The 25,425-nt window shown below is 46.0% G+C and overlaps 2 protein-coding genes across 3 annotated transcripts in view; one reads left to right on the top strand and one right to left on the bottom strand.

Annotated features, from left to right (window-relative positions):
- WDR82 (WD repeat domain 82) overlaps nt 1-4,192 on the top strand; it is a 33,571-nt gene extending 29,379 nt beyond the window's left edge. For both annotated transcript variants that reach the window (XM_073352471.2, XM_073352474.2), the window contains exon 9: nt 264-4,192. In XM_073352471.2, the coding sequence (XP_073208572.1) occupies nt 264-285 (22 nt within the window). In that variant the 3' untranslated portion in view covers nt 286-4,192. The remainder of the gene's footprint in view (nt 1-263) is intronic.
- PPM1M (protein phosphatase, Mg2+/Mn2+ dependent 1M) lies at nt 3,665-20,880 on the bottom strand. The gene is made up of 10 exons (XM_073352470.2): nt 20,519-20,880; nt 16,088-16,211; nt 14,612-14,866; nt 13,624-13,736; nt 12,722-12,806; nt 11,928-12,046; nt 10,858-10,921; nt 9,362-9,469; nt 8,575-8,723; nt 3,665-7,728 (listed from the first exon to the last, which is right to left on the bottom strand). The coding sequence occupies exons 1-10, from the start codon at nt 20,746-20,748 to the stop codon at nt 7,581-7,583; spliced, it is 1,395 nt and encodes a 464-aa protein (XP_073208571.1). The 5' UTR covers nt 20,749-20,880; the 3' UTR covers nt 3,665-7,580.
- Nucleotides 20,881-25,425: the final 4,545 nt, after the last annotated feature.

Genomic DNA, 25,425 nt, shown 5'->3' with positions numbered 1-25,425 from the left:
AGTAGAGTTCTTAACTGTCTAGTGAAGGTATGGGAGGACTGCTAGGCCTGAGCATGCCCATGTATTGTGTGTAAGATCTAGAATGAGCGGCTTCCTTTGGCAGCATCAGCTTGACATGCATACCAAACCAGTCCAAACAGGGATACTAATCCTAAACTGCTGGTAGCATGTATCGGATTCCTTGGCTTGCTTTTAGGGCTCACTGGGTGAAGAATTTCAGGCTCCTATTCTAGCTCCATGCTTACATTTTCTTCTTCTTTTAGGCCTTTTGGTTGCCAACCATAGATGACTAATTCTGAAACCACAATGCCCACTGGGTGGCTTCCGTACTGTTAATAGCAGCGTGTTCTTGCAAAGATTGTGTTGGAGCTGCCTACTTCTCCTGGACTGTATGTTCTCATCCATCATACCCACGTATGTTCATGTATGTCTTTTATTTGCTGCATTCCTTCAGAAGGACTCCTTCATTTGACCTCCGAGAGTCTGATCCTGCTGTACCCAGAAGCTGGGTGCAACATGTACCTACTTTCCAGTCAAAGTCCAATAGGTTCCCGCAGAACTTGTAACTGGCACAGTGTTACTTTTGAGAACGCAGCGGAGGAATAACGGAAAGTCTGATTTTTATGAAAAGTTTGCTGCAGTTTCTAAGGTGTAATTGTGTTTTGTTCTCTTACTGTAAACACACAAGCCTACAGACAAACTGGGGTGGATGAGTGGGACATTCAGTTCTGTCCCACACCTGCATGTTTATCACACCTGGGATCTCTACAGTGTCACTGCTGAATTCTACAAATACAAACTTAATTTGTGCCAAATACAAGTAGACTGACTGTTTTTAACCCAAATGTCAGATGCACGGAGATTTCTTTTGCTATCGAACACTTGGGCAAAGGCTGCATAGTGGCATCATGGCCTCCATCATCAATTTGTAGTGGTCTAGTGTCTAGCAGACCATACAGGTTTTGCCTGCTGGCAGAGAAAGCTTGAAGCAGCCTCTGTGCCATTCATCATCCCAACATCCAAGGCACATAGAGTACTGAAGAGGTCTGGTGGGCATCCCAAGCAATAAAGGAGTCTGTCAGCAGAAAGATGATTAAAACAAAGACTGAAACTGCAGTCGTCTCCAATGCATCTTCCTTCTGTATCATCTTTGCTGATCTTACTTGTAAATATTATGGGGGGAGGATAGTAGGGAGGGGTCATATTTTTTTACTTTTAGGTATTGAAGAGTATGATGTGGGCCAGTATTGTGGGGTGAGTTCAGGCTGTTTACCTTCCATTGATGCAGCTTTCTCCTCCTGTTCTGTAAATAAGCTCCATTAAATTCTCCCCAAACTGGGTCCAGGCCTGTATCCCTTTTTTGTTAGTAATATTTTCACACACAAGATTTCATTCCATTATGCATTTACCTCACACATTGTGCAAGTTCTCAACAATTGCTTAAAAGGCTGTGGCTCACTTAAGTCGGATGGGTGTTATCCAAAGCCAAATGGAGAATTTGAGATGTCCACCTGATATCCCTTTTTTTCTTGTACTTTGCCCTGGCATTGCTGTAAAGAATGCCCTTGCAGAAGTATTATGCCTCTGTTCGTGATATACTGCACTCTGCAGTCCATTTTTGGGTAATGCAAAAAGTAAATCAAGCCTACCAGCTGGTATTTATTATTTCATTTTCTTTCTTTTCCTAAGTCATCACATTGTAAAACTGGTCTGATGCATCTCCATTAGCATGATGGGAAAGGTACAATGTACATGGAGCTGTGTATGCACTGTGCTCTCATCTTAACCAAATACTTGCAACCTAGAGACTGAGCATACATCCTAGGTACATTGGCTTGGAAAATCCATTCTTTCTCTCCTGCTGCTCACCCCACCTTCCAAAAAATGCAAGAGACTGCTAATGTGGCAATCTGAACAGGGAATAGGCTGATCCTGGATGTCATTGTAGTGTCATCTCATACCTGAAAATAATTTGTTACATCTCTGATAATAGTGATCTTGGTGCTCCATGTTGTGTAGTTTTCCATCTCCACTGTAGGGCCTGGCGTCTAACGCAGAGCATGTTCCACTGGAATAATATATGGATTTGTGGTACAGCCCACCCCTTTCTCTGCTCCACCCTTGCTTGTTACAACTGTTAGCATAACGCACACTCCCATAAGCAAGGGTTAGGGGTGTAGAACGGGTTTTTCATCACTGCCAGTCCCCTTTGAGGTATTGGTGCATGTTGCTCTGCAGCTTTATCTATGAAAGGCACTCTGTACGTCACCAAAAGGGCTGCTGTGCATGAGACAGTCTGAGAAATTGTTTGATTCTATGCTGTGACTAAAAAAATGCTGTTTAGACTCTGTGATGTGCCTCTGTGCTAATTATACTGTACATGTTTAAAGCCGATTCTATGGTGTGTTCTGTGTTACGCGAGTTAGTCTGTTACTCAGACTCGGTGGGGATGACAGACTGACTTCCTTTTGATCTCGCCAAACACTTATGCTGCAGGAGTTCCAGATCAGAGATTCCTTTGTATGGCTGCACCAGCATCCCTCCTACTGGCAAATACTGTGCTGATTTCCCCTCAAAAAGCCATGGGCAAAGGGAGATGAAAATCTATTCTTACACATTACGAGGCTTCTGCAACTGTTTCTTTTTTAGCTTGCTCTTGTTGCATTCTGGGCTGTTTGATGCTATAGCTGCCATTTAGTGTTTCTGTGAGCAGCCATATTTTGCAGAGGTTTATAACTTAGCATGTTTGTGGTGGTGGTGAGGAGTTTAAAAATAAAATTGAGGTTGAAACAATGATAACCTGAAGCAAACTCATTCAGTTTTTTGCAAAGGTGCTCTTAAGTGCGTGAAACGAACAGTTAGTCCCCATCAGATATTACTTAAGCAGGGAAGAGACTCAAAAGATTTTTCTTCTGAGAAGTGCCACTTGCAAATCTTCTCTAAACACTTTTCATAAGGCTGTATTCTGTATCCCCAGCTGCGTTGAAACCCTCTATGGTATGTGCAGCATGGAATGTTTAACACAATAGAGGGCTGAAATGTTGATCAAAGAATTTGCACATCAGAAACATCAAACGTTTTCAGATCAAGAGAAGTTTGCAGGATCAGACAGAAGGCATCACTGATTGTCAGTGTAAAATTGGTAGTATTTTGTCTCTAGGGAACTAGATTTTTCTTTTTTTTCTGCTGACTGATTTTCTTTGTCACGAGTCTCTCACAATCTTAATGTAGCGATCAGGGTTTCTGACAGGGTTTTAGGGAAAAATGGAAAGAGCTGACTGTTGCCAAAACAATTATCTGGAAACTTTTTTAAAACAACAAACTCAGTTGCATTCATTAACTTTCATAGAGCAAACTGAAAGACTTGGGAAAAAGGCTTTCAAAGAATATGCAAGGCTTGAAAACTAAAGAATGTTAGGAGTGACACTTCAGTACTTTTAGGGGAACTGGGTATAATCAGAATAGTACCTCTAAAAATATCATCACCATACCCAGCCTACTGTGTGAGAGCTCCGTGGCTATATCCTGTCACTTTGACTCCCATTGGCCCTGCAGAGTTGATAGGGGAGAGTGAGCTGGATTCTGTTTTGCTTCAGGCACTGATCAGTGGAAGTTCTGATTCCGAATCTTCATTACTGGTGGTGTCAGTAATAAGAGTAGAAAGGAGCCCAGTTTGACCTCTTCTCAGATCCACATATGATTGCAAAGGAGGCAGTTTATCTTTATTTAAAAAAAAAATCCTGTCCATACCCCAATCCTGCAGATATAACACAGATGCTTAACTTTAAGTATGTGAATAATGCTATTGATGCATGTGTACAAAAGTTTGCAGGATTGTGGTGTTGATTCATAATCTAATCAGATTTGATAAGCAACTGAGAATAAATAGGGAAGCTACAATCTCTTTTCTGATCACAGTTTTGGCTATATTTGCACTTTAACAATCTGCAACAGGATTTCTGAGTAGCAGGCTGGGATCCTGTTTGCCTTTGAAAGGCTGTCCATTGCAACTGCTGTCTTATTGACTATATATTTGGTTGTGAGCTTGGTTTTGTGAATTTAACTTTTAGGTGGTGACCATCTATTGGAGTGTAAATACATTAATGTCAAATTTATGAGATGCCATAAAGTACTGCAGATGTGGAAAATTCAGTGTTGTGGCTGTTACCAAATAAATATTTTGTAGACCGATTATTTTTTAGTAATGTAGATTCTGTGTTTACTACTTGACAATTAGTTTTACTGTGCAAATTTATTTACTGTTTGTAGGGGAGGGGAAAACTAATTTAAAATAACTTTAAAAATGTTCCCTGCCTATGAAGAGTTTGTTCTACCTAATTATAAGGGTTTTGGTAATGGAAACAGACATCTTATGCTATTGCTATACTAACAGTCTGTTAAAAAATGCTTTTCTTGCCCTTAAATATACCAGTAACTTGAATAACTAGACATGAGTTTTGTACTGGGACTTGTTTGGTCATCTGTGTGTGACTGTACCCCGGTCAGGTGATTGTTTAGGATTGAACCTGTGACCTGGATTTAAAAGTATGAGACCCAACTGCTTGCTCTATTGGCAAAAGGTCTATTGGCTTGAATGTAGTGGGAGACACACACCTCTTAATATGGTCTGGCTGCTAGAGAAGGACAAAGACTTGCACTAAGCTAATGTGGGTTAGATCTGAGTTGTTAAACCATTAGGTGAATTTTATTGTTTTTACTTGAGAAACAGGAAAAAACAGAATTGGGGAAATGAGTTCTATTACTAAAGTTCTCCCCCTAAGTATGGCTACTCTGAGCCTCTTACCTATCCTAACACATTGTTCAGATGGTCCGGAATAAGGGTTCTTTTTTATATTCTCTGACTTCTCTAACCTGCCAAAACATAATAAATGTGGTGCCATGGCTGTCCATAAGCAGGCTCGAAAGAACAACTTTGTCAAGATAAACTTCCCTACTGAATTCACCTGTAAGCTATTACAGATTGTGGTAAAAGTAAGGCATGTCTGCTAATGGAAAACCCCTAACACTGTTTGGGCAATTCTCTAATGTCCTGCTCTACATCTGAAAGGGCTGTTAAAGATATGAAAAGGAGGGGCCATCGAACTGGATGCATTAACAGGTTTCTTATGTGGAAGGAATCTGTACAGAAATATATTTTTCAGTTAGTTTCTCTTATCCCCATGGTGCTTAAAGCACTCTACAAAAGAAGTATATCTGAGACTTTTTGTCACAGAAATCTGGCAGTTGTGGTTGTGAAATGCACCATCTATTTGAGTGCACCGAAATTTAGGCTAGATAATCCTAAAGCAGCAAGACAAATAGTTGCCCAAATCTGAGCTGAATCCTAGATGTAGAGTTTAAAAAAGCAATTATCCAAGTATTGTCACCTCTGAAAGATGGTGCTTCCAGCACCATAGTCTGTCTTCCCACCATCCTGGGGAACTGGTCTCTGCACTGGTTCAGTGACAAAACACCACCTTCTCAATCATCACCTCTACTTCAAGCAGGCTGAGTCTTCCCTGGAGGTTTTTTTATCCATGTACTAACTGAACCAGCTTAGCCACTTGCATCTGATGAAAGCTCACGGTCCTGAGGTGTTATAGGCCTGGGTTACATGAACAATGCTCTTTTGTTATAAGCAAGTGTTTTATAATCTATATGTAAGTCCATAACAATTATGTACATTAAATTGCAAAATATACCATTCAAGTTTATCTTAAATAACTGACCAATGTACGTCTTTATACAAGAAACTTCTTGTGCATCTTTGAAGTTTATTTTGTTGTACTGGATTATTCAGGGCTCCTTTTACCAACCAGCATCTTCTGTTTAAAATAGCATTGGCTGTAGGGGCACCCTACTGATAGGGAGGAGCTTGGTGCTGTTGCTTCAGCACTTGGATGCCTCAGATATGCATGGTTACCACACCTAGAACTACAGTCCTTCCCAGCAGCTTCCCTGCTTTTCCAGTGAACTGTAAATCTCCAACTCGTGATACATAAGGTATGAACCCATCTCTAGCTGACTACAAGCCCTCATAGAATGCAGCCGTGTATACAAACCTTCACCAAAAACAACTCAGCTGCTGTTTAGTCTGCTTGAGCCCCAGATTTCCAGAAATAAAACTTATGCGCTCCCTACCCACCCAGTGCAAATGACTCTACGTGTGCCAATGGGAGAGATTCTATACTGAAGTGCTATAGTGATACAGCTGTAACATTTCAACTGTAGACAAGCTCTGAGAACTGCTTAAAAGAAGGAATCCATGTGAATTAAAGAACGAAAGCAATTGTAGTAAGTGACTGGCTTCTCTTGAAAGGGTTAAATACAGGTACTGTCAGGAAGTTAGTAGCACAATAAGCTGGTTGTTTCTCCTTTGGAGATGTCCTGCTGTTGTTTAATGATTCATCTTAAGGGTGAGGTTTTTAACTGTGCCTAACTTATTTCAGAGGCTGTGGTAATTGTCACCATGTTCATTGGTGTTTCTCAGTGAACCAATCCCCATTTTAGCCTGACCCTGCTGTAGTGTACTTAAATCATGCATTGGGTTAGCCTCAGAAAAGGACAACTCATGTTCTTGGACATCCAATACTACCCCTCTGACTTTGTCCATTCTTGTGAGGTTATTAGGGAATGAGGGGGATGTAATACAGAGGTATAATGCCAGAAATGGTACAGTGGGCTAGTATGTTTTGTAGGTGGGTGGAGCAAAAGGAAAGTTCTCTTCTGCTCAAGCTGGCACTGTTCCCATACCTGTCTTACTACAGTAACTCTTCCTCTTACTGGAAAGTGCACACAACCGTGCTCTCTCAAGTACACCTGTCTCCCTTAGTGCTACTTAGTCATAAAACCCTATTATACAAGAGTTCTAGAGCTTCTGTATGATGCTAATGTTAGACCCACAATACAAGTCTCCCTAGGGGATGGGGAGAAAGCAGATACCACACCCAGGGTTGGTATATGATACTCTAAATGCTCTTCATTGATTATAAAAAAAAAAAAAAAAAAAAAACCTTACTCACTCTACATTCACACCCCCCAAACATCCTATACCAGAGTCAAAAGGTCAGAATGGTCTTGAGGGCTAGAGCAAGGTTCCTTCCATCAGGATAAGATCATAAGCTGTAGGGAGCTGGCAAAACCACATCTATAGCCACATGGGACTCTGGATCAATAAACAACTCTGATTTGCAGAAATCATAGGCATCCATTTTTTGTCCATTCTGTCATGTCATCGGTTCTTTGCCTTTGTTTACTAGGCCTTCTACCCACCCAATTCCAAAGAAACAATTCTGGGCAGGCTGCCATGATCCAAGATGTGCCATTTCCTCCACTTCTTATACAATTTTACATAGTCCATCTGGTTTTCTTTTCTTTTCTGATGACTTTCCATATTTTTCTCAGAACATAAGATTGTTTTTGTATGGAGTTCTAATAGACCTTGACCTTAAGTCCTTGCTTTGGTTGCTAACTTGCAATGCATGCATTCATGTCAAGCACATGTCATTCATACCAGGCCTTAATGACCTATAAGATGGATATATGAATCATATATATATATATATACACACACACACACACTAACAGTCCTCATCCCTGTTATATAGTGGGATCACAAAGACAGAGATATCATCGTAGGATGCTGGGCCATTGCCATCCAAAATCCACTGATAGCCATTTTTCTTCCCCCTTGCTGTGTGTACCAGGCACCTGGCCAGTTCTGAAAACCTGCAACAGGAAAACCAGGTTAGTTTGGGTTTATCATGGATCTAGCTCTCAAGGACTTAATACATAGCACTGCCATTGTTCAAAGCGTGACCTGGAGCCTGACTGACAGCCTCTTATCACCCCCATGAAGAAGGCATTGTTATCCCCATTTCACGGAGGGGCAAATAAAAGTTATGGCTTTCCCCAGACTCCCAAAGGTCTTCCAACTCAGAGGCAGAAGTTAGGTGCTTTTAGCTGCCACCTTTTGCTCAGCCCAACCCACTCACTCTCGTGTCACTGGGGCCACAGATGATGCTAATAATAATTATAAAGGAGGTCAGTATCATTATAGTCATTTTACAGATGAGAAAACCCAGGCACAAAGTGGTGATATGACTTGCCCAAGGTCAGTCAGTAAGTCACTGACTGAGTGAGGAATCCGCTGGCTCCAGGCCCATGCTCTGTCCGTTGACCCATACTACCTCCCCATGCATCTACAGCTACAGCCTCCAGTAGTATGACCGGGTCCATGGGCTTGGGAATAAGCAGTGAGTTTGGATGGCTACAGGAATGCTGATGAACATCTGACCAGACTACACTGGCTGATAATACAGAAGGGTCACGATGTTCCATAAGAGAATGGGAGGATAAGCTAATGTGGTTTGAGTACAGCAGCTAATGCTATAGGAGTTTAACACACAGGAGCAAGACATGTTAGCCAGAGAGTGGAGTGATTTGTGACTTCACAAAACTGTCTTCACTAAGAGCATGAGCAGTCCCCCAGCCAAAGCAAGGGGAGACAGAGGCCCCCATTCATCTCCATACCAGCTGCATGGGGTAGTAACAGCTAGAAAAGCTCAATACTACCTGTATGGGTCTGTTCTGTTTTTGTCAATAAAGCTCCTGACAGTCTGGGCCACCTCTTCATTGGACAGAATGTCCCAAAGGCCATCAGTTGCCAGGACAAGGACATCATCTTCTTTAATGTTATGCGAAGCAAAGTCAAACACTTTCACCTAGAGAACAAAGTTAGTGATTTACTTAGGTTTTCCCCATCAGCCCTAGTACACAGAAAATGGTATTCTTCATGTTTCCTCTAGTGTGTTTGGCCTCAAAAATGTAAGCAAATCCTATCTTTCTTTGATTTCCCCGTTTAAGGGTGGTCATGCTTAATGAACTTCATGAAGGCACATGGCCAGGGGCTGTCCACGAGGGTGGGCCTATTCTGCCATAGTCAGGAAGCCTGACGAGCATTTGAATCCAAAACTAAATGGGTCATCTTGGTTTATAACAAGCTGGGGCACTGGCAGCGTTCTAGTGGATTGTTATAAAAGGCTGGTGACTGCACCATTGAATGGGTAAGCTTGGAATGAGCAAGGGGTTGCTCCTCTGAAAGAATCCTGGGCTATGAAAACAGACCAATATACCTGAAACTTTCCCTATCCCTGTCCTCTCCGCCCCAACCTGTGCTGTTGGATTAATACCACCCGCTGGAAGCTGTGCAGTATGCAAACCAATACCAAGTTAGGCTGAGTCCTGCTGCTTCAGAAAGGAGGTTCCATGACCTGGTTCTGCTAAAGTGGGATCCCTAGTTCTGGCAGCTAGACTCTTTTATGTTCTCTATCACAATCCTCACTTCCCCTTAGTCACTTACCTGGGGGATGTAGGAGAGGAATGGCTTGACTTCAATGTCCGTGTCAATAACTTTCAGCTGATGATCCCCCAGCCCTCGTGACACAGCCAGGGTCCCCAGCAAGCGTGTCTGGAACAGAACAAAGCCATGTGTCAGTGCAACCCAGAACTCAGTGCTCTGAAGGAGATCTGAGACTTTGGGTGTCAGTGTCCTGCCTCTTCCCAGGCAGAACTGAACAAAGGCCACAGGCCATGCCACTTGGCACAAAGCATGGACCTGATGGGAGAGAAGAGAACCCTTGAGACAGAGTCTGATTCTGCCTGGCCCAATGTGAGCAAAAAGTCAGAGGGGCCAAATGCCTGTGGAATGTTTTCATTGACATGAATACACCTGTCCACTAGACCTTGGTTTGGACCAAAGGTCACAGGGTGCTATGGAGATTCAACCTGCAGGAGGCGGGGCTGGGTTCAGGGCTCTTCTTTAGGCCTAGGGAAGCCCGTAGCTGTAACTTCCTTTGATTTTGGGAGAACTACAAAGATAAAGCAGATTCTCAGCTTTCACTTGCAAAGGCAGGTTCTAGTCCTGTTCCTTCTGGAGAGCCTTGCAAATATAAAGCAACGTAAGCCACTGCAAGGAGCTAGCAGCTGGACTGCTATAGCATGAGGCTGGGGTGACAAAGTCCCACCCTGAGATGCATGCACTTGCTATGCACAATGGTGGCTGCCCCCGCACACACACACACACACAAAGAATCCTGACACTCCCCTGAATACGTAGGCCCCCACATACAGTGGGGTGATCATGGTGGATGATAGCAATCAGTTCTGTTTGGAGGCAGGGGCAGAAAGTCACTTGTGTAGCCCTGCCTCGAAGTGTTCATGCTGGCTCTGGAGGTGCTTGTGTGTGAAGGTCAGTGCTGAAAATGGTGTGCTAGACTGGATCTGACCCATGGTCCATCTAGTCCAGTGTCCTGTCTTGGACAGTGGCCAACAGCAGATGCTTCAGAGGAAGGTGTAAGAACTACACACAGAGGTCTCATCCTGCTCTCTAATAGAGGTTGGCATAAGCCCTGAAGCAGGATGTTTAATATCCCTTTCAAAAGTTTGGCTGTCATTAATTGTAACTCTTGGTAGTCTTGATAGCCACATAACTATCCTCTCCCTCTTTGAATCGTGTTGAGTCCTTGGCCTCAGGGCAACACCATGCCCCCAGCAGGGATTAGAAAGCACTGCACGTTTGCATTGCAGGCTGATGAGGCTTGCCTGGCTGCTCTGTGTTGGGGGGATTGGGCTGCAGGGGAAGCCATGGTAGTGTCTGATGTGGAAGGGTCTCAAGAGTTTCTCTCTGTATGGGATGAAGAGACCATGTTGGTCAGCTACTCCAGGGCCAAGCCCCACAGCATTGCCTATAACTAAATTAAAGAAGGGGTGCTGAGCAGCTGTTACTGTCTTGATAGTCATGGCTCTGTAAGGCTCTTGCCCTCCCAGTGGGTAGGGGTCTGTAGTGAATTCATTTACCTGCTTCCCATGGCCGTGGATAAGAGGGTACTTGAGGTCAGCTTTCTCCACTGTCTTGTATCCCCTAGAATAAATATAATGTGTCATTCCCTGGCATTTCATTTACTTAAAGGCTTTTCTATGGGGCCCATCACTCAGTGTGTGAGCCTCTCTCAACAACAGTGAACTTGTCTTCCCAACACTCTCTGTGATGCAGGTACAGAGACTAAGTGATGCACCTCAGCTTACACAAGGACTCTGACAAAACTGGGACTTGACCCCAGCTCTCTTGAGGCTTGGTTCAGTTCCTCAGTGACAAGACCAGACCCTTCTCCTCTCACTTCTCTCCATCTGTACCCCTGCTGGTGCACCAAGACTGGGCTTCCTGGTCAAATACCGAGAGAGATGAGGTGCAGAAGGGCTTTTATGCTGTAGACCATCACTTCTCTGGCTTGAACTAATCGCTGCCCTTCCTCGTAGACAGACAAGAACAGGGGGCCTGCTAATGGCTGGCAAGCAGCCTCCTGTGGGGCAACAGCACTGCCCAGGGAGACTAAACTCAGGTGTCTCGTCATCCTTACTGCTCACACTGCATGTGGCCAGTACAAACATATCAACCTACTCTGTCAAAGGAAAAGGGCTGGGGGAGGGAATATGGGAATCAGTCGGCCATAAGCATTTTGCACTGGTTGCCATCTGACGGCTATGCAGTGACAAAACAAACTGGTAGCTGGGATTCTGCCTCACTCAAGTCTCCCTTGTTGGCACTCGCAGTAGAGGAGTCCAGAATTTAAAGTAAACTCTCTCCTCAAGGCGAGTTGCCCCTGGGCAGATGTTGAGGCCCATTAGCAGGGCATGTTGTGGTGAAGAGGGGACTTCAGGCTCCAGAGTGTTAGTCCAACTCCTGTCACCAGTGCTAAATTCACTTGTCTCCTCACAAGCAGCATTCAGTATCAGAGGGTTCATGCCAGGACCTCCCCTTTCTTTGCACCGTACTTCCTCACTGCCAAAAGTGAGCTCAGCTGAGCTCACTGGGACACCCGGGGAAGGGAGTGCAATTATAAGGATATCTCTACACATCGGAGACTCACCAGCCAGCCATGGAGTAATCCCGGTACAGGACCTTCTGGCCTACGTCATCGCCTTTCAGTCTCCTAGGAAACTCAAACCGGGTGAACTCATCTGCCAGGAGCTTGGGGCAGAGAAAGGCCTAGAGAAGGAATCAAAACGGAATTGTCATCTCAAGGGTTAAGGATGACGGCCGCCCCGGACTCATGGATGGAGTCCAGGGCTGGAAGTCAGCATTAGGGTTGTGCTCTGTCCCTGACATGCCATGTGATTTTAGACAAGTCTCATCATCGCTCAGTGCCTCAGTTTCCCCATCAGTAGAACAGGAATAATGACACTTAAGCTCAAGATGCTTGAGATCTACATATGGAAAATGCGATGTAAGAGCTAAGTAGTGGTATTATTTGCCAGGTTCTGCTGTAGCTCAGCCATCATTACTCCTTCTTGGGGGCTGTAGAGCCTGGACTTGATCCCCTTACCTTCCAGCATGGCATTTACTATTGCTGAAGTGCAGGCTGACAGAACCTGTATTTTCTGAGCTCCATCTACCACCCACTCAAGCTGGTGTTAGGGGGTGGTCTCCTTCCTAATTTGGCCATACTGCATTTACCAGTTCCCCAGCACCGAAGAGGCAGTGTACCTCAAATGATGCTCTTGACAGCCTGGACAAGATCCATGACGTTAGGAGGAGCTTTGATGCTGGGGGGACTGACAGGGCAGTGGCTGGTGAAGGGCATTTGCTCACCTGTACAATCTCACAGGCACACACATTCATCATTACAATACATGCAGGTGGCTAAAAGAAGGCACCACTCACCAGCTGCTGGATTCTCTGCCTCTCTGTCTCTGGAGTGAACTCACTGCTCAGAGGCACTACACTTTGTTGCCGAACAAGGATCGCCCTGCATGGAAAAGAGAGGAGGTTCTAAGCCTATAGCCATCAGGAAAATGCTTTCTTACCTTGTATTTCATTTCCATTTACGGTACTCCTCCTCTGAGTCAGTAACCGCAATATAGTCACTCTCTGCTCCCTCCTTCCTTACGTCCCTACTTAGTGTTTTGTTCCATGGGGTCAGGTACACACAAAAACACCTGGGGCCCAATTCATCACTGGTCAGAAGGCTCAAGTCCACTGAGGTCAAAGTTACACGAGGAATGAATTTGGTGTATGGGCAATGGACACAGCTGGCCTAATTCAGTGCTGATGTAACTTCCATAATTTCATTGCAATTGAATTCTTACACCAGAGCAGAGTTTGGCCTGATCAGTTTAAGAATGACACAACTTTACTGGAGGAAGCAATGGACTCTCAACTGCTGTGGAGACTCTAAAATCCTCCCCTGCTCTGTATTTGAATGCACCCACAGGCCAGGATCAGGAAGAAGGGACATAAACAATGCTTATGTCACACTGGCCCAGCTGGAGGTAGTATTAGCTGCAGCTTAATGGATCTAGAACCAACAAAGCAATTGGGGCCCCTTGGCTTGGTAGCTCCTTTCATATCCAATAGCCTAATACTATCTGCACATTGCCAGTTAGAAATAGCCCTGCCAGTCTGTCTGTAAACCTGTCACGTGGATGAAAGGGAATTCTGTATATGCCTAAAGGAATATATCTTACCCATTGATGGGGTAACCCAGTGTGCCATATCCTTGTGCTCAGCACCCCATAAGCCAGCATGCTCAGCAAAATCCACAATGAGCTGGGGTCTGAACTTACCTGCTGTCTCCGGCATTAGCCACGTAGAGCTTTCCCTGTAGGTAGAGGGCAGCCAGAGCAGTGCAGCCTCCTGACTGATTAGTAGCTTCCATTTCCTGACCAATCATTTCATCCTGTTGGTGTGAACAACTCCAGTTAGTGACCTGATCTGTGGCAGTATGGCTCTCAGGAAGAGCAGCAGACTAAATCCAGGATGGTGACTACAGAACTGATAAAACGATAGTGGTGAATGGAGCTATTGCTCTGGCACAACCAGGGGAGCTGCAGACGGAGCATCCCAGGACCCTAGTACGTGACAGATATTAGAACCGCTGGACATCAGAGCGTATTGTAGCAGGTTGAGGGGAAGATTTTCAAAGTTAGGCTCCCAACTCCTGTTGAAAGTCCATGGGAGTTGCGCACCTATCTCCTCTATACCCTTGAACGTCTCCCCGTAACTTCTCAACAGAGGCCAATTGAGGGCTTGTCAATATGTGCAGTTGCACTAGTTCAGGCAGGATATACACGGATTCAGTTAACCCAGTGCAAACGGCTGTGTGGACACACTTAATCTGGTCTGGACCAGGTTTATTTCAGTTTAGTTTATGGCAGTTAGGATCAGGTTTAAGCTAAACTACAATAAGCTGCTCTTAAACCGAACTAAGAGTGTGGATACAGGGGTTGCCTAAACCGGTGCGAGTTTGGGTGGCCTTAGAGAGATCAAACAAGAGGGGAGGTGCTTGGCCCTGCGGGAGGCTGCAGATCCCAGTTTGGGCAGTGTGACTGCAGACTGGCTTGTGGGACACCAGGTAAGAGCTGGGCCTCGCTGTGCTAGATGAGAATTGCCTCACTATCCTCCAGTGGCAATGATGGAGGGAGAGATGGGGCAAGTCTGAGTAGCACTGGGGCCTGAGAAATTGCTTTCATTGTTTGTGGCCATCCCTGACACTGGGCATGGGTGGAGCAGCAGTGGTGCAATTCTCTGGGTACCCACGGACGGATCACTCACACATTCCTGGAAGGCATTCTCCAGCGCTCCAATGACCACGTCTTCCTGCTGGATTTGCTTTTCCTCCACGAACTGGGGGTCGCTGGGGCAAATGCAGCAGCCACTCAGATGCATGGGGGGCTGGGCTTCAGTGATGCCTTCCACCACCTCCTCCAGCTTCTGCTTGATGCAGTAATGCAAGTAGTTGGAGGCGATTATTGCTGCATCTGGGCCACCGTGGCCATCAAACAGGGCCCAGTAATAACCAGCCAGATACTAGTTGGAGAAGAAGAGCGAAGGTGAGAGGAGCTCTGTGTAGGTAGCAGGAGCACAACCTGGAACTTTTGACGACAGGTTTTATATATACATATATATGTATATGCCATCCTGGCAGGACACACAACCCAGTGGCTTTTTCAGATTCACAAGCACATCATTTGGCCTCCCCAAAATACAGACTGTGCTGAGCCCCAGAAAGTTTTCTGAACATTCTTGTTTTACTCCTGGCACAGAATTGCAGCAGTGTTCTGCAGGGATAATGCCTGAGCTCATGCCTCCTGTAGTGTTTCATGGGAAATTCAGGACATTTATTAACAAAACCAACCAACAAAACCATTAATGCTCTCATTGCATGGTTAAAACCATGAGGCAGCATTTCTCATTCATAGCAGGAGCTGGTCATCCTTTGTCTTCCTTTTCCCACATGGCTACGATGCAGGCACAAACAGTCCACTGACAGCAGCCCAATGATGGTAAATGACATGGCAAAACAGGATGGAGTGGTTAATGAGAGCAACTTAGTTAGGGATATCAAGGATATTTGTTTACTAGCAACTGGCCACATGATGGCCATGCGATATACACTGAGCACAGCTTGTCTCCCGCAATGGGACTCTGAAAGGCAGCAGCGGGTATACTCATACCATCTGTATGGTCAGAGCAGGTGGACCTCACACCGTCTAGATCAGTAGTTATCAAGCTTTTTTACTGGTGACCCTTTTCACATAGCAAGCCTCTGAGTGTGACCCCCCTTATAAATTAAAAACACTCTTTTATATATTTAACACCATTATAAATGCTGGAGGCAAAGCAGGGTTTGGGGTGGAGGTTGACAGCTTGTGACCCCCCATGTAATAACCTCGTGACCCCTTAAGGGGTCCCGACCCCCAGTTTGAGAACCCCATGTCTAGATGTCCAGAGATGGTGGAACCTATATTATGTGTCCTGTGGCTGCTTCCACCCCAGGGCACTGCCCTGCTTCTTCAGACATCCTCTTTCAGTACCTAATCCAAAACCCACTGAAGGGGAGGCTTTCCATTGCCTCCCATGGGGACTGGAACAGGCCCCCTGAGCTGAACCCCAACGCAAGGGTGCTCATCATCCAAACAGTTGTGTATGAAGGATCAGACAACTCAGCTAGGTTCCATGGTGAGCGGGGAACTAGACATACATCCATACATGAGATACAGGTAGATGAGACAGAACACATGGAATCACCTGATTGGCGCAAAGAATCATCCAGTCCTGCTCCTCCTTCATGCCAATCTCCCTCCTCCTGATGGATATCTGACAGCATGTTGCCTGGTCCTCATTGAACTCCGATTTCTCTGCATTGATGACTCTGAGGAGACAAATGCTCCAGTTAACTGGGAAATGACATACATACCTAGCATTATGCTAGGTCCAAGACACTTGTGTAAAGAGCCTGTGTGGAATATTATAGTATTGCTGTGTTGCCAACTCTTGTGATTTTATCATGAGTCCAATGGCATTTGGTGTTCTTCAAACCCCAGCTCCTGGAGTCATGGGATTGTGAGAGTCTCAGCTTGTATTTTTTTAAAAACTATATTTCTGGCCCTCCAGGCTGCAGAGAAAAACTGGGAAACATGATCCGCAATGGCTCAACTGCCAGAGGCAAATACAAAAAACCCAGCACTTAGCCTTTTTAAATCTCATGATTTTAAAGTTAGTCTCACGTTTTGGGGGACAGTGAATCATGATTCTGAAGTGCCTTTGTGAAGCACACAAGGTCAAGTCAATTCCAGGGATGGATCTCCTAGGTGTCTGAGCAAATACAGAAAACTAATTACTAGGAAGAGCCCCAAGTTATTTATTGGAGATGGAGATGTCTCGGGCAATAGGAGTCAGTGATGTCAGTCATTGCATACAGTCACTGCCCTTTTTGCTACTGCAGGTGTGTACTTAGGTAGTGGCAAAGTCTGAATGATTTTACGTATATAATAATAGTACTTTGCAATTCTCTAGCACGCTCCATTCAAGATTCAAAGTGCTTTATAAACATTCAGTGCATTTAGCTTCACAGCCCCACCTCAGAGGCATGTATCATTAGATACACACACACCCTTTACAGATAGGGAAACTGAGGCACAGAAAGGTTAAGGCCTCCATTTCCAAAGGTGTCCACTGATTTTTGGGTGCCCCACTTGAGATCCATAAGACCTGACTTCTAGGGGTGCTGAGCACCCCCAGTTCTCTTTAAAGTCGGTTGCAATTGTGGGCACTCAGCATCTATGAAAACCAGTTGACAGTGTCTCAAGTTGGCCACCCAAAAGCAGAGGCACCCAAATCAGTGGAGGCTCTCGGAATCGTAGGCCTTGCTTGAGGTCACACAGCAAAGGTGGAGCAAGGAATGGAATCCAGATCTCCTGACTCCCAGTCCTGTGCTCTGATCACTATACCATGCTTGCTCCCTTTTCAACCTCAGTCATCTCTGTGTCATGTGACAGTGATTGAACAAATAGGTTCATTATGCAGTCACTGTAGGAACAAGGAAGCAGCTGAATGGGGAGGGAGAAAGGATTTTATTCAGAACATAAATGTCAGCAAGTGATTGGAGCTATGGAAAATTATAGCGTGATATTCTATTATGTGTACAGTATGGAGTGTCTGTGTTAAGAGCCTGGGCTCTCTCTGTGGCCTTCTCCCATTGGCTCCGGGAGCACTGGCATTTCTGGCAGGAACGGTACTAGTACATACGCCAGGACTTGTGCTGTGACTATGTCCATGTCCCTGCATGAGCATTGTTGTTGTTTGCGTCTGTCCCAGTGTGCCCTCTTTTAAAGGCATCTCTCTCCATGTTCTGGCTGGTATTCACATCTTAACGCCAACAGGGCCAGACCTATGCTTCTGCTACACTTCCTTGCACCACTCTGGCAGTACAAAGCACCTGTAATGCCAGTATAACTGACCCCCAAAGGATTCCCTGGGTTATGCAGAGCTGTTTGGGTTGAGCGCAGAGATGAAGCCTATCAGGTAAGGATTTTGAGACTGTTTTTGTAAGTTGCTCTGCACGGCCACAGGAACATGTGGCCCAACGATAAAGCACGGTAAAGTCGCAGCACAGGACTACTGGAGTCTCATCGTCTGTGAGCTGTCCAGCCAGTCTTAGTGCTTTTAAACCCTTATTGCTCTTCGATGGAGAGGAACAGGCAGTCATTATCATCCAGGCGCTTCAGGCCTGATTCTCTGCTTACGCCTGGCACAGCAGAGTGGGAGATGGCAAGGAGCCAGTACATACCCTTGATTTTTAGCTCTGGTCCTGGCTCCGGAGCATTTTAGAGATGCCTGAGAGCTGCTCTGAATTATGTCAGTTGGCTGGGGCCCTAAGCAGCTTTGTGCTCCAGCCATTCCCCTTATCTGCCCAAGACATATACCTCCCCACCCCAAACATGCCCCCTACACTGAGAAACGGCACATGAGCCAGTTCCACCAGCTCTTCACCTGTTGGAGACTCAGCCCACACCAAGGGAATCCTCAGCAGGGGACTCAAGGGAGGTTTCCACTTCCTTTGCACTGTAGAGTGGGCCAGAGAACTTGGTCCTTCCTTGGCCAGGGATGAAGTGAACAGCTTCTACAACCAGCAGTATTGTTAACACTAAAAAGCAGCCAAAGCCCAAACATTCACTTTGCTCTTTTCTGGGGGCTGATCCAGTTCTGGCTGGCACAGCAGGCACCTCACTGATTTATCTCCTCAAGTTTGAATTTGCATTATCAGAATTCTTCTACTGTTTTCCTTGGAGCAAAGGATTAACATCTCCTCCTCCTGCCTGCAAGCCTGGCTCACACAACACCACCGTGTAGCCCGGCCTGCCTGTTCCAATGCTAGGAATTACTCTGAAGAGCCTTGTTTGACCAGTTTTCTGCAGCTTTGAGGTTTCTAGCAGACCTTGTGCAACTCAGTATAAACAAAGTCATCACAGAGGACGGGAGAAACATTCAAAAGGAAGGGCCAGATCCTCAGCTGAAGAAAGCAGGCACAGCTTCACTGAAGAGGTGTGGATTTACACCAACGGATTTACACCAGCTCAGTGTTTGTCTCCAAGAGTTGAAGAGCGATGACAGCACGGGAACTGAGGCACAGGCCTGTTGGAAATGCGTGAGTGGGTAAAGCTGGGGGAACGGATCCTCCAAAGCCCACAGTGGCTCCCTCTTCATTTGACTGCAATTGCAGGGGTGCTGACATTGCTCTATGATGAGCTTGGATCCTGGCACCTGAGAGGCTGCCTGTCTCCCCATTCACCTGTGCCCAGTTTGGCTGGCTTTACAGGATACTGTTGCAAGATGGGCTAAGCCCTTGCCTTCCTTACAGCCATGCATGGAACCTTTGCCTATAATCATGTCAAATCGCCCCAGCTAAGCAGCACTGAGTGTGGAGAGCACTTGGCTGGGAAATCTCCTGTGTGCTACAAAAGCCGTGCTGCTGATGAACTAGGAGGTGCTCTTCCCCACCCACCCGAGCCATTGCTCCAGTACAGGCTAAGGAGCTCTCTGCTGCCAGATGATGACATCTCTCTTGCACTGGTATCCTGGCCAAACTCCCACAGCGATAGCTACATTCTGCCTTTAACTTCTCCCTGCAGTTTCAAGTGCTGTGCCTTTCTTTTTCTTCCCTTCCTGCCGAGCTTCACCCAGAGATGGGATCCCTGGAGAGTCCTTTGGGATGAGGGGCATGAAGAAATGGAAATACTATGTCATCCTAATTCTCTTGCTTCCTTTCTAGCAATCAGGAAGATCTGGAGCCTTCAGGGTAGAAGTCTTTGGTCTGGCACCAGCTGTTGATGCCCTGCTGAGCTGGCAGTCCATGAAGACAACACTGGTTGTCTCCAAGCAGCTCCTAACTAGGCAGTAGTTCTCTGATCTCTGCCTCTGCAGCACCTCTTGCCGCTCTACTGGGAGCTCAGGGAGTCCATCCTCTGGCCCTAGGGGCTGTGCGAGCAGCCGCATGCAGGCACTATTTCTGTTGACATGCTCACACCCCCTAACAGGAGAACCCTCTCCCTCTCCTAGTCTGTAGCAGTCAGGGAAGATCTGACATGCCTGCTCTGCACGTTTTCAGAAAGCTCCTATTTCACCATGCTGTAGTAAACCTGCAGATCTTTCTAACCCTGGTCTGACATCCTGCTTTCGTCTCCCTGGCACAGCCTGGCATGTTCCCACAGGGGCCACAACCACTAGAGGCCAGGACTCCCCCTGTTAGATGCTGAAAGCACTTCTAGCCCCAAACCCTAGTTATTAGAACTGAGGCTGGTGTTAGACATTAGATCTGCTGGCAGGGTCAACAGCAGATACAAGAAGGGGCAGGGGAGGGAGGACAAAAGCAGTGTAGGCTGAAGAGCCAACATTTGCATTTCCTCCTGGGTTTCAGGCTGGGATTTCAGGACACTCAGTATAAAGCTGCTGTGGCATTAAAGCTGCTGATTCCATCACAGTTTTGCTCCCCCTCCCCCGCCCAGCTATAAGCAGACCTATATTCTCTCTCTCTCACACACACACATACACGTAGATCTTCCAGGCTCGCTCTCTCTCTCTCTCTCTCACACACACACACACACACAGACGTCTTCTTGGCTCAGCCACGCACCGGATTCTCCCCCATCCCGCCAGTAACCCTGAGCAAGGGGTACTCACTCCGCGTAGCCTGTCCTCCACTGCAGTGGCCTGTCCCGGGGTGGGCAGTAAATAGGCCGCTTGCCTGGAAGCCTCTCGCCGGAGCAGACTCCGCGCAGGAACTTGGGCCTCCTGTACAGCGAGGCAGCTGGCAGCTGCTGCTCCACCCCCCGCCCGAGGGACTCGGCTTTCCCTGGGTTTGTTGTGGATCCGTGTCTCAAAAAATGCTTCTTAAACCAGACTGAAGACATTAAAAAGGAGAGTGAGGGGGAAACCACGTCAGCTTCGTGCTCTGCCCGCGACTGCTCTCTACAACTCAGAAACAAAAACAGAAGTTGGCTGCTGTGGGACGAGTCATAAATGCTAATATACGGCAATCAGTGATCTCAGTGCCTGTGAGTCAGCCACATACAAGCACTGACTGCAACAAGAACTCAGCCCCTGCTTCTCCCTACGCCTTGCACAGTTCCGCAATGCCTAGAACCGCACACAGGCAGTTCCCCTGGTTACTTGAGGGAAGACTTTGGTCATTTGCATTAGCAAGATTGCAGCCCTATTATGCTGGATTCTGTACAGACATGGGGAGAAGCAGTCCCTACCCCAAAGGGTTTACAGTCTAAACGGGACAGACAAGGGGAGTGTTGTTATCTCCTTATACAGCTGGGAAACTGAGGCCCAGCGAGAAAGGAAGTGACTTGCCCACTCAGGAATCAAACCTGAATCTCTTGAGTCCCAGTCCCGTGCTCTAACCATATGATCAGACTTCCTTGGTCCTGGTGACACTCAATACTACAGGGAACAGTAGGACAGCTGTTTTCCTGATGGCTAGTAAAGATGACGTCAAAGTGGCACATTTAAGGCACTGTACGAACTTGAGCAACCACTGAAGGACAAAACCAGAATGAAAGAGGCCCTTGCGTAGGTTAGAAAAGGGCAGTGGTCTGAGCACAGGACTGCGAGTTAGCAATTCCTGAGGCTAGTGCTAGCTCTGACACTGACTACCTCTATGGTCTTGGGTAAGTCATTTAATGCAGGGGCAAATTAAATGGGCCTCTGACCCTCCAAAACTACTGGATTCCCCCCAAAGTACTGAGCAGCTTCTTCCACTCCCACACTGCTTGCTCTTCTCCGGTCTCCTACACAAAACTTTCCACACCATGTCTACAGTCTTTCCTTCCCCAGCCCAGAGAACATATTAGTTTCTTGCTAACTCATGGCTGTGTTGGTTCCAAGCAGATCTCCAGGCCTGGATCCCTTTCCGCCCAATCTTGCTGCTTTGCAGGACTCCGCTCTGGCTCTGAATCTGCTGCATTGTCCTGTCTGCACCTCCCCCATGGAGATAATATTTACCATCCTACCTAACAGGACTTCAGGGTTGTGAGGATTAATTCATGTCTGTAAAGTTATCTAAGTGCTAAGTATTGTCACCAAGTCTGACATAGACACCTCCCTTGGGTCCCGGGACGTTGCTTTTGAATGCCCATGTTTCCCAATAGCATTTGTTATGATTCCCACCCTGGAAAATGGGGCAGTTAATACACATTTTGGGTTCTGCGTTTTCATTACCTATTAGACCAGCAGTCCCAACCTGTGGCCTCAAGAGTACTCAATAATGGCCTATGGAAAAATGGCACTGGCTCATCTCCTCCTTGGCCTTGTCTTCATCACTAGCCTATGTAGCGCCCCCTCTCCACCTGGTTACCTCCTTTAATGCCAATCCGCTTACAGGTTTTGATGGCCAGGTCTGGGTTCTTTTGGATCCCGCCACCCACTCAGTGGGGTGTATCTTTTTTCTTTTTTCCTATGAAATTATTTGGCGGTTCCTCCACCCCCCTCGCTCTTTCCTGGCACGGTCACCAGGGCAGCTTGGGCGGAAAATTCTAACTACAGAGTAATTCTCACTTACTTGCCAGGTAGTTGGAGACTTCCAAGAAATAACACAAGCACATAAAAATACATTCAAAACAAGGGTGGAGTCGGGGCGGGGCCAGGGGCGGGGGGGGGAGAGCACTCACTGGCACTGGGGAAAGTTGGCGCCTATGGATGGAGCCCTGGCCCCCATAAAGTCAATGGGAGTTTTGCCATTGACTTCAGTACTGCTAGGATTTTACCCCTTGCTTCTTACTGCTTTTCCAGGCCTCAAGGAGAAACAGCTGAAAACAAAGAGTTTGGCATTGTATTGCCGAGAGTTTGCCTCAACACCATGAAACTTATAACTACAGCTGCCTTGTCTTCACGAGGATTGTGACATGGGTTAAAAATACCCCTTTTTCCAAGTGAAGGCACAGCCTAGATGACTACACTGGTCCTGCTGTGATAACTGGGTCTCCAAATGTACCCTAATTGTGAGCTCATCTGTAAAATGTGAGTGAAAGTTCATACGAGATCACAATTTAGCCAGAGCTCAGGACAGCTCCCAGGATTAGGACACAGAAGGCACAATGGTGTTATGCTGGATCAGGGGTCCCAGGAGATGGCAGGGGTGGCAGCCGTGTGAAGTTTGCTCCTTCCCTTTCTCTTGTCTCTCAGTCACTCACACTGCAGTAACCAGATTTCCCCCCAAAATCCTTTTGGGGGACCCCAAATGGGAGTGACGGGTGGAATAGCTCAGCCCTTCATTACTTTGTTCACCAATTAGGCCTAATTTCTGACACGGCTATTTTGGTTTATTGATTTCTGTTCTCACACTGTTCTTGTTTACCAGGCATGATCTTACACAGCTTGAATTTATATCCGTAGGCCTTTGGTTTGGGCTAATTCAGTCCTTCTGTCTCTTTTTTAGCACCTTTTCCCATCTACATTTGTTATTATAGGCTATTGTGATCTGGCCAGACAGAGGGACTCAGATGACATTATCACTTCCACTGGCTCTGGCTAAATCCCAGCCGCCACCTGGGATGTGAGACTTTTGTCTCCCCCATAAGTACTTTTCCTTCCCACCTTATTTCTTCTCTTTCCTATCCCTCTCCTTTTTCCTTCTACCTAATCTGAGTTTGTCTCAGCCAGCCAAGACTGTACATTTTGCAGCACCACTGTAAGCTTGTGACCAGAAAGGCAGCTCAATGAAATGATTCCAACAGCCAGATGCTGGTACCAGCTTGCCAGGTCTTGCAGTGGCTGATAAGACTGTGTGCTGGGCCCAAACTTTTCAGCAGTGAGATTGCCATGGAACATCGACATCAAAAAGAGAACTGGATTTTCTATCCCTGCTGTTCCTTTCTTTCCCCTTTTGTGTGTTTAGTAACTTCTCTGTGCCCCTGAAAGGACAACTCCAAGAAGCCAATGTAACTGATTGGGCTATACCAGAGAACAGGACTGGGACCAGGCCAGTCCAAGACTGGGGAAGAGCAAAGGCTGCTCTGGGTGTTGCTGTGATACATATACTAAAAATAATTATTCTGATGAAACCTAAAAGCAGAAGTGAAACTTGTGAGGGCCGGGGAGAAAAGGATGAAGCACAGAGACTTGCAATTTATATTTGTGTTGTTCCTAGAGGTGCATGAAAGCCCACCAAAATAAAAAGATTCAATTAAAGAGACACTGTCGGATAATTTTGCACCCAGATGTGGGGTTTGAACTAAATGCTGCCATCAGTTCTTGCAAACATTTTCCTATTTGGAAATAAAACATGCTCTTGTTTAGCTTGATATTTCCTCCCACAACCCCAAAATAACCACTCTGCTAGGACCAGGAAGTGAAAGTGACTATTGGCAAAAAGAGAAACTCTTTTGACTGTCCAAGTTGAGTCAAGAGCAGAAAACAAATGGTGAAAAGCACATTGGATTATACAAATTCTCTCTGTTTGGCTTCTTCCACGTGTTGATTGTAATGCAGCAGAGAAGGATGCTTGTTTGATTATGGTAGTGAGGCAGTGTACAGATACCGCAATGAGCACCAGAGAGCAGGTGCCATACAGGCACACAATAAAAAGATAATCCCTGTTCCTTTGTTTTTGTCACCTGTGTAAGTATTAATTTGTATGCAGTGTAGGTGTTGCTGTGTTGGTCCAAGGATATTAGAGAGACAAGATGGGTGAGGTAATATCTTTTATTGGAGCAGCTTCTGTTGATGAGGTCAGAAGAAGAGCTGTGTAAGTTGGAAATCTTGTGTCTCTCACCAAAAGAAGTTGGTCCAATAAAAGAAGGTATTACCTCACCCACCTTGTCTCTCTAAGTATTAATTTGGTAATTTACTGAATGTAACTAAACTGGTATCAGGGCAGGGGCTTAAAAGGGTTTAAGTTCATCTGCACTGTGGTTTCAGTGGTGTAACTGAATCTATTTCAAATCCATTTGGTTCCACTAGTGGAAGTTTTCTGATACAGACAAGGCCTCTGAGAAGTTCCTCTTCTTTCCCACGTCCCCTCCCACACATTCTTCCATGGAAGAAAGTAATCTGTCTTGTGACTTCTAACCTGTTCCTTAAGCAGCAAAGCTGGTGTCATTGCCAGTAGGTGGTGCTAGCTGATTTGAGCATCTTTGTGCTGTTCATTCAGGGAGAGTAAAGAACCTACTCTGCTAGTAGTGGGTTTTTCTGGAGGTGAAGATGAAGAGAGTGGGAGAGAAGCAGCAAACTGCACGTTGTACTCTAAGATTTGGCCTAAGTTTTAGGGAAGAGAGACTGTCTGTGGTACACCCACACTATGCAGTTCTGGTAACCCCATCTCAAAAAAGATATGTTAGAATTGGAAAAGGGTACAGAAAAGTGGGGGAGGAATGAGTAGGGGTATGGAACAGCTTCCATATGAGGAGAGATTAAAAATACTGGGACTTTTCAGGTTGGAAAATAGATGACTAAGGTGGGATGATAGAGGTCTATAAAGTCGTGACTGGTGTGAACAAAGTGAATAATGAAGAGTTATTTACTCCTTCACATAACACAGGAACCAGGGCTAACCCAATGAAATTAATAGGCAGCAGGTTTAAAAC

Source organism: Lepidochelys kempii, chromosome 7, assembly GCF_965140285.1.
Source record: "Lepidochelys kempii isolate rLepKem1 chromosome 7, rLepKem1.hap1, whole genome shotgun sequence".
Lineage (NCBI taxonomy): Eukaryota > Metazoa > Chordata > Testudines > Cheloniidae > Lepidochelys > Lepidochelys kempii.
The sequence above is the reverse complement of the archived record's forward strand: the minus strand, read 5'-3'. Positions and strand labels throughout refer to the sequence as shown.

Excerpts from the sequence above, each read along its gene's own strand:
- PPM1M (XM_073352470.2), bottom strand. The coding sequence starts at position 20,748 with ATGTCTTCAGTCTGGTTTAAGAAGCATTTTTTGAGACACGGATCCACA. Across the intron at positions 16,212-20,518 it reads TGGAGGACAGGCTACGCGGA|AGTCATCAATGCAGAGAAAT; the intron begins GTGAGTACCCCT and ends TTGTCTCCTCAG. Across the intron at positions 13,737-14,611 it reads AGAATGCCTTCCAGGAATGT|GATGAAATGATTGGTCAGGA; the intron begins GTGAGTGATCCG and ends TCACACCAACAG.